We start from the raw sequence: 12,712 nt of genomic DNA, 5'->3' as shown, positions 1-12,712 counted from the left end.
GGCAGGGACCTAACAGAGGCAGAAGAGATTAAGAAGAGGTGGCAAAATTACACAGAAGAACTATACAAGAATGAGCTTAACGTCCCAGATAATCACAATGATGTGGTCACTGACCTCGAGCCAGACATCCTAGAATGTGAGGTGAAGTGGGCCTTAGAAAAGCTGAGCAACAACAAAGCTAGTGGAGGTGACAGTATTCCAGCTGAGCTATTCAAAATCTTAAAAGACAGTGCAGTAAAAGTGCTACACTCAATTTGCCAGCAAATTTGGAAAACTCAACAGTGGCCACAGGATTGGAAAAGATCAGTTTACATTCCAATTCCAAAGAAAGGCAGTGCCAAAGAATGTTCAAACTACCGCACCATTGCACTCATTTCTCATGCTAGTAAAGTCATGCTTAAAATCCTACAAGCTAGACTTCAGCAGTATGTGGATCGAGAACTACCAGAAGTACAGGCAGGATTTCGAAGAGGCAGAGGAACTAGAGATCAAATTGCCAACATACGCTGGATCATGGAGAAAGCTAGGGAGTTCCAGAAAAACATCTACTTCTGCTTCATTGACTATGCTAAAGCCTTTGATTGTGTGGATCATAACAAACTGTGGCAAGTTCTTAAAGAGATGGGAGTACCAGACCATCTTATTTGTCTCTTGAGAAACCTATATGCGGGTCAAGAAGCAACAGTGAGAACTGGACACGGAACCACTGATTGGTTCAAAATTGGGAAAGGAGTCCGGCAAGGCTGTATACTGTCGCCCTGCCTATTTAACTTATATGCAGAGCACATCATGAGAAAGGCAGGGCTAGATGAATCAAAAGTTGGAATTAAGATTGCCGGAAGAAATATCAACAACCTAAGATACGCAGATGATACCACTCTAATGGCAGAAAGTGAAGAAGAACTAAAGAGCCTCTTGTTGCGGGTGAAGAAGGAGAGTGCAAAAGTTGGGTTGAAACTTAACATTAAGAAAACCAAGATCATGGCAACTGGCCCTCTCAATTCCTGGCAAATAGATGGGGAAGAAATGGAGGTAGTGACAGATTTTGTTTTCCTGGGCTCCAAGATCACTGCAGATGGGGACTGTAGCCAAGAAATTAAAAGACGCTTGCTCCTGGGGAGGAAAGCCATGGCAAATCTAGACAGCACACTAAAAAGCAGAGACATCACCCTGTCAACAAAAGTGCGTATAGTCAAGGCTATGGTCTTCCCAGTTGCAATGTATGGCAGTGAAAGTTGGACCATAAGAAAGGCTGAGCGCCAAAGAATTGAGGCCTTTGAACTATGGTGCTGGAGAAGACTCCTGCGAGTCCCTTGGACTGCAAGGCGATCAAACCGGTCAGTCCTAGAGGAGATCAATCCTGACTGCTCTTTAGAAGGCCAGATCCTGAAGCTAAAACTCAAGTACTTTGGCCACCTAATGAGAAGGAAGGACTCACTGGAGAAGAGCCTAATGCTGGGAAAGATCGAGGGCAATAGAAGAAGGGGACGACAGAGAATGAGGTGGCTGGATGGAGTCACTGAAGCAGTGGGCGTGAGCTTGAATGGACTCCAGAAGATGGTGGAGGACAGGAAGGCCTGGAGGAATGTTGTCCATAGGGTCGCGATGGGTCGGACACGACTTCGCAGCTAACAACAAATTTATAATTTACAAAAGTCCTATTAGAAGTGCCATAAGGATGACATGGCCAGCTATATAAATTAAATTTAAAAACTTTCAAACATAAAACTTAGCTCAAATTTCTTAAGGCATCAGGTCTTCACTCTCAACTGGAATATTTTCCAACTTCCCTGAGCAGGTCAGGAAAAGTAAGAATGTTTTTGTTTAGGGCAGCATGCACAAAACATTTCAAATTGAGCAGTTTCAAATGTGAACCATGTTGCTTCAGATGCAAAAATTTCCTTTTTGTAATCATAGTGGGGCAGTTTGCATTTGAAGCAGTTCAGAGTGTGGATGTGGATAAGAACCAATCAATGCACGTGTGGGGTTTGAAATGTTTTATATACTGCTTGTTCTTTTTTCATTGCTTATGTCTTGCACTTTGAGTCTGTGTTGCCACTTTCCAAATTTTTGACATGATAAAATGATAATATAAATATTAATATTTTGACATAGGTTTTAGATCAGTTGATTTATTTGTAGGCAACTATAATAATTTTGACTACAGATAACGTCTATGATCTTATTCTTTTTGAAACATATTTTTATAAGTGATGTTTTTTAAATAGGTTGTGGAGTATGGATTGTTTGTTAAACACTGTAAAGTGGAGGTTTATCTTTTGGAGTTGAAGCTGTGTCAGAACAGTGATCCTACAAATCTTGTGAACTCTTATTTCAGCAAGGCAGATACGATTGGTGAGTATGATGCATGATATTAAGATGTAAAGTTTAAGAATTAAATTGGACAATTATATTTTTCTGAAAGTCTTATTTTATTTCATTTTATTTTGATTCAATTCAACTTTATTATTTTATTTGGCACCTTCAGTTTTCTTGATAAAATTTTTTGGAAGTTTTATTTATTTATTTTATTTTAATTCCATTTATATCCCGCCCTTCTCCGAAGACTCAGGGCGGCTTACAAGCTTAGCAGTAGCCTTCATTCTATGTATATGCCTGCTTATTAGGGCTTTCACACACACCCCCAAGCGGCATTATTACAAAGTCAGCTTAATTGCCCCCAACAATCTGGGTCCTCATTTTACCTACCTCGGAAGGATGGAAGGCTGAGTTGTTTCCCTTGCCTTCTTCCTAGGGCTAAGAGAGAGTGACTGGCTCAAAGTCACCCAGCTGATTTCATATCTAAGGCAAGACTAGATAAAACTCATGGTCTTTCAGTTTCTAGCCCAGTGCTTTAATTACTGCACCAAATTATCTGTCTGTTTTTAATTGACTGCATTAAATATACATAATACTTTTAATTGTGTTTTTTAAAACTCATTTTTGAATTTATAATATTCCATATAATATTTTTCCTTATTTTAAGCATCTATACTGAGCTTTATATTTGCTCTTCTTCATAAAAAAATCGTATTTCTAGATAATTATAGTAGCATTTGAATATACTAGTTTCTGTTCCAGAAGTCCTAGCTTCATTTTTAAACTAAAATGCCTCGTAGGTTTTGCTCAAATTTTCACACAAACACACACACATACCCCAAGTGCAAATAGGACAGTATGAGAATTATCCAAGCCAGTTTGTACACGCTGAATCAGGAATGTATTCATTAGTTTAAAAAGAAAATCCAGAAGAAACATGCCTTCTAGAATAAGCCAATTTATGTACTTTTAATAAGCCATTGCAGCCTTCCATGTAAATATATGGGTTTTTTTATCAGCTATTATTGAAAAGGAAATGCGAAAGCAGTTTAATATTCCTGATGGTAAAGACGTCAGACTGTGGAACAGATGTTCAAGTAGTACTTATGAACAATTAAGCAAACTCGATAGCACCATACAAGATGCAGGGCTCTATCAGGGACAGGTAAGAAATATATTTTTGTTTCTGGGATTACTTAAACAAGTTGCAATTTCTAGGGTCACACATTTTTTCAAAATATTCTGAATTGAAATGGTTTCTGGAATATTGCGCATTCTGCATCTCATTAATATTCATAAGGAAGTTACCCCTCTGAAAATCAGCTCCTTTATCTGAGGCTGTTATGTAACAGTACGGTTGGAGCGATCTGAAAAAAATTGTTGAAATACTATATGTAGGTGCTAATTTATTAAATAGTAGCTGCTTGTTTCAGGATTGGGTGTGATTTAATTGGGCTCCAAAAAAGTTTTGTCCATGTAGCATTTGTATTTTTGTATAACACTGTTGACTATTTTTATCCTGTTAGGTAGTGTTAATAGAAGTGAAAAATGAAGATGGTTCATGGCCTAGACAATCTTCTCTAACAAAGTAAGCATTTGTCTCTCACCTCTCATGTTCTGTGGCTCAGTTAAGTCTTTGCAAAACTTGATTACCAAAGCAAGGTTGCATACAGTATGTAATCAGAACTAATAAACTCATCGTTTAAATTTGTGAATTAATAATGTAACTGCCTTAACAGAATCTACCGGTATTTTGGTTAGATTTATTTTTAAATCAGTAATACATCTGATCTAAGAAGCCAAGAAATTCCAATAAGACACAGCTCATTTAGTTATTGTCTCAGTTAGTGACTGTTTGCAAATATGGCAATAAATGGAATAAAAAAAACTCATCTTCTAATCACTGTGGCATTTATGAGCCTGACAGTGTGAAATTGATTATGATCTGGCCACTTTTCGGCAGTAATAGAGGGCCTGGAAGGTTCTAATTAATTAGGTTCACAAAGCTCAGCTTATTATTAACTTGAGGTTTTTAGGGAAATGCTGTGGAGAAAAACAATTCAGGGATAGCTTTTTAAAGCAATTTCTCTACATTCAAGATGCAAATAAAATAAAATAAAATAAAATAAAATATGGAAGGATCAGACCCAGGAAACTGTACAAGAGAACTTTAACTGAGTGAGATGGCAGCAATCTGTGATCTTCAGAATACCCCTCTCTCTCAGTCACATGTTCAATTAGCCACCATTTCACTTAACAAAGTTGCTGGAATGGATTGTGGTCACTAAGTAAGTAGAAGGTGTATATGGTCATTACAGCCTTATTTGGTAACATACCATGGAGCAATTTTGGTTTGCTTGGAGCGGATATATTTTAACTTTTGGAGGAAGATTACATAACTACTAATTTCTTACATTTCTGTAATCTAAATGAAACTTTATTCATCTAACAATATGTGTTTCATGTGCAGCAGCTATCTAAAACCAGTTCTCTAGGGATTGAGAAAAATTAAAATACTGGCTTTCAAATTTCCATTTTTCAAAAAAAAAAAACCATAATAGTTTCAGATGTAAAAGCGTTGTAGCATCTGTAGGTTGAAAATACCTTGTTAGACCTTTTTACTGAAGTTTGGTTTCTTTATTAAAAATAAACATTCCGCTTAGTATTAGATGGCTGGAAAATTTTCTATATAATGGATAGATCTATAAATCTAGAATGTCATTAGCTACCTCTTGAACTTGATACCTTGTCATATTTTGTCCTATTGTTTTGAAAATCCAGAAAAAAAATACTTATCAAAATCCCAATTCCAAAAGCAGTGTTTAAGAAATCATGAGTGTCATGTTTATGCCTTTTCCTAGATCATGTACTGCACCTAGCAGAAATCTAGCTACCTCTTCAAAAGCATCAGCAAGTTCTTGCTCTTCAGTATCTGCCTCTTCAGTCATTACAAATGGCGATAGCAATAACTCCTATGGTTTGAACTGTTCTAGCCTTGGTAGAGGGTAAGAAAGAATATTCTTTCTATAAGTATTTTAAATAGAGTCGCTCCTTTGTTAAATAAGGTTTGTACCCTTTAGGAAGTCTTAATCCCTATGCTTGCAGTTAACAGTCTTTATACACACAAAAAGAAAGCCAGTATGTTGTAGGGGTTAAGGTATTGGACAAGGAGCAGGTTGACCCAAGTCCTAGTCCTGCCATAGTCATGGGTGATCTTGGCCCAGGCACCTCTTCTTAGTCCCTAAGTCAGTGTCAGCTTCTCTGACAGGCTGGCTGATAAACAAAAGCCCTTGTTGCATCATGCTTTGCTAAGCTTTACTGTAAGAACTAGAGTTGGGCAGCATTTACATGTAATAAGATGATGATGATGATGAACAACAGCAACTAGGCAAATACAGTGCAAAAGCAAGTGGAACCTGCTACCCTGCATGATACAAGCTAAGAATAACAGCAGCATTTTACACAATGTTAAGGTAGAATATTTTGGCTTTGCTTTCAAAGCACTATTTTTTTTTGGCCAGGTACTGTTCTGTTAAAAGAGATTCACTCTGTCCCTTTTTCCATAACTACTTTGATATGTAACAGCTGATGACAAAATGCTGTAGTGTAATAGAGCTTTCCAAGATCAGTATGTGATTGGATGAAGTAGGAAGTATAAAGAATCTGTATGCTGCGTTTGATGGTCATGTGAAAGCCCAGAAACAGGAAATAGTTGGAGAATTTTTTTTGCTTGATCTTAAAAAATTCAGAATAATTATTTTTAATATAACTTTAAACAATACAAAAAAATCAAGATGGAAAGGCAGAATTGAAAATACTCATATTGAATAAAAGAAATAAATTTAAAGTAGACAACCCTATCTCAATACAGGAAAATCTTCAATAAACCCATATAAACAATACAAATTATAGAAACAAAAATTAGGATTAATTGAAACTGCTAATGTAGCAAAATATACATTTTGACATTTGCTTGTTCTCTGCTTAATCTTTTTTTCTCCAGAAAAATTGGATCCTTCTATATCTTTTTTTCCCCAGTAGAGGACAAAATCCATTTTTTTCCTAATGTTTATTATTTATTTTTTAATTTTAACTTTAATATTAACTATAAGAAGGGTACTACATTCCTTAAAGTTCAAAAAGATTGGCTCCATTGTCAACAGTTAAAATCTAAATAAATTGATGCAATGCATTTGTAACTATTAAGAATATTTTTCAATTTTCTGTAACCTGTATAAATATAGTCAGTGTGTTAGCTTCCATCTTGTTTTTGAATCACTTCAATCTGCTCAAGTTTATTTTTAAGTCCTGAGAGGCTTAGATCTGAGCTTCATGTACTCAAAAGGTTGCTCCTCTAATGGAACCTTAGGTCTTTTGAGGAGGCCCTGCCTTAGATTTGCCTTTGTTGAATTTGGAGGACTGCTTCAGATGGGCTTCTCTCATTGGGCACTTCCTTCTTACATGTTTACACTAGTTAAACTAGTTTACTTTGGAAGGTGGAAATAGTATAATGTTGGGGGGATTAAATAGCATTTTGATATTTGTTTAAAAAGTACGGAACTATTTTAATAAAATCTATTGATGTACATTCATTAACATAAATATGCATCTGCAGAATGAAATGCTTTTGTTAAAAGCTGGACACCCCAATAGTCATTTGTGAGAGCTACATCTAAGGAATTGCTTTGATATTATATAAATTTATATATTAAATAATAATTAGAATGCCTTGTTTTCTTTGCAAAGCCCTATGGTGCATTAGCATGCTGTGATGTGCCTTTTCTTTTTTCAGTGGCTCGAGCTTTTCTTACAGTTCTTACAACAGCAGGGAAAGTCTTCAGTCACAGCCTGGACTCTGTGGGCTCAGTAATCTAGGAAATACATGTTTCATGAACTCGGCTCTACAGGTAAAGTGTTGGTTAAGAACATATAGTGGTAAACTTTCTACTTCAGGTTTTATATGAAAATGTACATTAAAATATGGGTTGGTAACCTGCTTTCTTAAGGCCTTTTACAACCCTCAGCTTAGTTTCAGAGACTTCATAGAAAGAATGTCTCCACCCTGGCTCTACCAATCCAGCTTGTAACTAATGAAATGCAGTCCTCAATGAAACTGTTGCCCATCCCAATTTTGTAATATATAAGTACCATTAAGCTCCTCAACAGTTTGAAATGCGACATAATCATTTATTGGATGGGATAGGAACATGGAACGTGGCTTAATATCAAGTCCTTTGTTCATCCTCGCTACTGAGCATTGTTTGTGCTGCTTAGTACAGAACAGTTCCTGGTTTTCAGGTACATTTTCCCCAATCTGACTTGGTGATTTCCTGTATTGAACCCAGAGCTATCTCTGTGTATAGCATGTGATGCTAATACAGAGCTTTAAAGCCTTACTGTCAGATTTGTGAGCAGTTAATGTTTATACTTTTAATTTTTAAAAACAACTTTGAAACTACTTTTATTTCAGTTTTACTATAAGTTAAATAAAAGTAGTTCCAAAGTTGTTTGTTGCAGTATTTTAACTGGTTAGTTGACCTTTTGTTGAATTCTAATTTGTGTGCATTTCTCTATAAAGTGTACATTTTTAAAACTTAAAAGATAAACTACTTTTGGAAACTACTTTTGAAACTTCTGGACTTAAATCTTCTAAATGATTTATATCTTTAATTGACTCTGCTGAAACTTTTTGCCTTTAAAACAAAGACCGCCTAAACAGTGTTTTGATCTTGCTGGGAAGAGCAGGAGGAATAATTTCAATTTTACTGGCTTCTGAGTAGACCAGTTGTATAGGCTGTTAAACAAAGAGGCACAGACAATTCTTTTCTGTAGCTCATATTACAGTATTGTTGTTTGGCCACATGAGGGAGCCAAAAGACTAGTATTACTAATCCTTTTTAATTCTTCAGCAACATTATATATCCCATTGGGTTTAATGTTATAAATTTATAAGTTTAAAAATTTTAACTTTAAAACTTTAGTTACAATTTCACAGGATGGCTACCTGGAAGAGAATGGAAAAATTGGAAAGAATATCAAGAAATGCAGAATTTTTAAGACTCTTTGGATGAATATACAACAAACATATAAACTAATTCAGACAATGGAACAAAGCTTGAATCAAAGCTTGATACGCTTTCAAAGGAACTTCGTGAGGAGATACAACATTTGACTGGAAATATGAAACAGATGAAGAATAGAGTGGATCTTAAGGATGATAAACTGGAGAAGAAAGATATTTTGTGTGAAGCTGATTTGGACAAAAGAGCGCTTCTGGAAGCACAGATTAAACAATTGCAATTAAGATTCCAAGCAATTCCTGAATTGATTAGATTAAGGATAATTGAAGCCTTGGCTCAGTTAATTAATTGGGAAGCAAAGATCCTTGACCTTGAAATAGACAAAGAATATAGACACCAGATTTGCTACTATGAGAAAACTACCAAGAGATGTCTTAGTTCATTTTGTAAGAACAACGAGAGACCATGTCCTGGATTGCCTCTTCAAATCTAAACTAAGAATGGAAAATGTGGGTATAATTTTTTTGAAGGAAATTCCTGTTAGAATTTTGAGAAAAAGGAAAGTCTACGCCAGGCATGTCAAACACAAGGCCCGGGGGCCAGATCCGGCCCGCGAAGTGGTTTCATGTGGCCCACGAAGCCACCCTGGAAACAGTGAGGGAATGGCCCCCACTGCCTTGGCCCTGGCCCAGAGACCCTCCTCCTGCCAGAGACCCTCAGATCTGTCCCACTCCTGCCCAGGCCCCCATAGGCACCCTTGATGAGAACTATGTAGAGCTGGCCACGCCTACCCAGTAGGCCACGCCCACCCTGGCCATACCCACCCGGCCCCTTGAGGGCAACCGCAATGCTGATGCGGCCCTCAGTGAAATTGAGTTTGACACCCCTGGTCTACTCTTTCCTTATTGATTCTGAAGAAGAGGAAAATTTCCTTCTGCTGGGATAAATTTGAAGAAATGATACTTACTTACCAAGAGCAAATATTCAGACTGAGCTCTATAGAAAAAGCCAAGGATTTCTTGATCAAACATAAACTAATTTCAGACACAGTTGGAGAAATGGATACAGACAAGAAATTAGGCTGATCAACCTCAAAAAGTTGATATTGAAGAAGAGAATGCAGCTGAGATGTTCGTACAAGAACTTGCTATTTTATCTAAAGATTAGGTTTATTACATGGAATATTAATGAGGTAAATGCCCCATCTAAACGCCAAAATATATTTCATTATCTGAGGAAATTCAGTGTTGAGTTAAGACAAGAAATACTTAATAAAGTATTAGGGGAGGAATTTATATCTGCTGATTTAAAAAAGATCAGTACAGTCATAAACCTAAGTTACTTTTAGATGAACATGGTAGACTTGTAGTAGTGGAAATTGAACTTAATGGAATAAAATCAATAGTAGTTAAAGTATGTGCCAAATGATGATAAAAGTAATTTTTTTGAATATCTTATGAATCAGCTACTGCCCTTTTTGTATGAAAACTGGCTTATGCTGGGGGATTGGAATGGAGTGACTTCCCCAATTTTGGATAGAACATCTATTAAAGGGATTAAATCTTGCCAGGGTAAACTATCAAACACTTTTTTTGAGATGGACAATTTAGCATTAATACATTCATGGAGGCAAGGAAACGGCTGTGACAGAGAACATACTTTTTTTCAGAAATACATACCATATGAAGGATTGATATGATATAGACTTCTAAAAACCTTACAAATAAGTTTCTAAAAATTGACATTTTATGTATTTTTTTCTGATCATAATCTAGTTCTTTTGATATTTAAAAAAGTAGTTGGAGACTAAATGAATCTTCTGCAAAAGAAGACGATTGTAAAGGACTGTAAAAATTAAATGAATATTTTGACAATTTAGGCAAAGGGACAAACTTAATGACTGTTTGGGATGTGAGTAAAGCAGTTTTGTGGGGTTATTTTATACAATATAATCACATAGAGAACTAAAACTCCTAGGAAAAGATGCAAAAGATACTGGATGAAATTAAACAGAAAGAAATTGACTTGCAAAAGACACCTATGCAGTCTAAAATTCTACATCAAATTAAATAGTTATGGCAACAACTGTCCATGCTAACAGTTCAAGAAATGGAAATGAAAATGAATTATGTGAAGCAAAACACTTCGAGTTTACAAATAAACCAGGAAGATGGTTGGCATATAAACTAAGAAAGGAAAGGAAAAAGAGAATGATTGAGAACATTTGTGAAGGGAACAATAAAATAAAGATAATCAGCTTATTAAAAAGTATTTTCATATTTTTTATTCTAATTTGTATAAAAAGCAGGAGTTAGATATAGCTAAAATAAATAAATATCTGTTAAGACAAAGGTTGCCTAAAATCTCACAAACTTGGAGAAAACTTATGAATGACTCAGTAACTACCTTTGAAATATCAGAAGCTACTAAAAAATGAAATCAGATACAGCTCCAGGTCCAGATGGCCTTACAAGCCAATATTATAAATGCTTCAAAGATGAACTTCTTCAGCCACTAGACTAGAGGATGTAATGAACGATATATTAGAAGGGGGAAAGATATCTCATAGGTGGAAAGAAAAGAAGCTAATATTGTACTACTACTGAAGGAAGGTCAAGATGTTATGAAGATAAAGAATTACAGATCAATCTCATTATTAAACAAATACTATAAACTTTTTACAGCAGTTTTGGCAAAAGGATTACAGGCAATATATCAATGAAGATCAATCTGGGTTTTTGCCAAAAAGACAGTTAAAGGGACAATGTGAGGACTGTTTTGAATATTATTGAATATCTACAATACCATAATGAGAAACAGGCAGCTTTAATATTTTTAGATGCAGAGAAGGCCTTTGACAATCTAAATTTGGCTTTTATGTTCAAAGTTTTAGAAGAAGTGGACTTTGGGGGAGAATTGTATCCAAGGGGTTAAAGCTGTTTTACATGTCATAGCAATAAAAAAATTTATTAACAGTGATTTAACCAATTTACGTTAAATTCAAAAGTGTAGGAGACAAGGATGTCTCCTGTCTCCTTTGTTGTTTATTTTGGTGTTGAAAGTTTTGAATAGTTTTGAAGTTTACAAACTGAGGGGATTTGCTGACGATTTGGTTATATTCTTGCAAGACCCCCAAAATAATATAGAATATTTAATGAAGAAATTAAACTGGGGCTTTAGCGGGTTTTAAAATAAACAAAAAGCAATACTTACTAAGAATATGATCCCATAAGAAAGTGACATATTGACTAAAAAGTCTGGTTTTAGGGTTAAGAAAAAGGTGAAATATTTGGGGGTCATATTGGCAAATACAAACACAGACCTATTTCAAAATAACTGTGTGCCTCCTGGAATGATATTAAAAAGGACTTATCAAGATGGGATAAACTGTATCTATCACAATTGGATAGAATTTCTGTAATTAAAATGAAAGTCTTACCAAAGATGCTTTTTTTTGTTTCAGACGTTACCAATACTTGCAACTGATACTCCATTTAAACAATAGCAGAGGGATGTTTCTTAAGTTTATATGGCAAGGAAAAAAACCCCCAAGAATTAGATGTAAATTACTGCAAGATGCTACAAGTGTGGTTGGGTTTACCAGATTTGAAACTGTTTGATGCTTGTTGCCTGGTTTGGCTATAAGAGTGGGTGTGCCTCCAGAGTAAGAGGCTACATGTTTTAGACAGAGGGTCATGAATAAAGATTGGATGGCATTGTTATTTATGGTATGATAAGGTTAAAGTAAATGTTGATTTTTAATAATAACTTTGTTAAATGTGCCATTCTAAGTGTCTGGAATAAATATAAAACAAGGTTTTTCTATGAAAATGCCTCTTTGGGTGTCCCCTCAGGAAGCTTTTTATTTAGGAACGAAATGGTTGCGAAGCTGGATTGGTGGACCTATGGTAAAATAATATTTAATCTTGGTGATCCTATAATCAAGCGTAAGGAAGAGCTAGAATCAGAAGGACATGTCTGCCATAGGTTTACATATTTACAATTGAAAGAAAGATTTAAATTAGACAAAAAGTTATGGGTTTGACTTCATTAAAAATGAATTGGAAATCCTACTGTGGTAGTGATGAATAAATTATTGCTAAGGTTTATAAAACATTGAATTTGAATTTGGATAGTGAACATGTAAAACATTGATTCAGTGGGCAAGGAATTTTGGATATAATGTAAAGCTTGAACAATGGGAGAATATGTGGATGAAAGGTTTAAAATTTACACTAAATTCAAATTTAAAAGAAAATTTTTATAAGATGATGTATCCTTGGTATGTAACACCAGATAAGTTATTAAGAATATATAAAGGTACCTCAAATGAATGTTGGAAATGAAAATGTAAAGAAGGGACTTTTTGTCAT

At 35.2% G+C, this 12,712-nt stretch overlaps 1 protein-coding gene across 1 annotated transcript in view; it reads left to right on the top strand.

Moving 5' to 3' along the window:
• USP4 (ubiquitin specific peptidase 4) overlaps positions 1-12,712 on the top strand; it is a 56,930-nt gene that overhangs the window by 6,259 nt on the left and 37,959 nt on the right. The window contains exons 4-8 of the mRNA XM_081318323.1: positions 2,229-2,355; positions 3,339-3,484; positions 3,846-3,907; positions 5,181-5,324; positions 7,112-7,226. Of these exons, the coding sequence (XP_081174449.1) occupies positions 2,229-2,355; positions 3,339-3,484; positions 3,846-3,907; positions 5,181-5,324; positions 7,112-7,226 (594 nt within the window). The remainder of the gene's footprint in view (positions 1-2,228; positions 2,356-3,338; positions 3,485-3,845; positions 3,908-5,180; positions 5,325-7,111; positions 7,227-12,712) is intronic.

This window comes from Vipera berus (assembly GCF_964194415.1).
Source record: "Vipera berus genome assembly, chromosome: 2".
In the NCBI taxonomy this organism is placed as follows: Eukaryota; Metazoa; Chordata; class Lepidosauria; order Squamata; family Viperidae; genus Vipera; species Vipera berus.
This window is presented reverse-complemented; position numbering and strand designations above follow the sequence as displayed.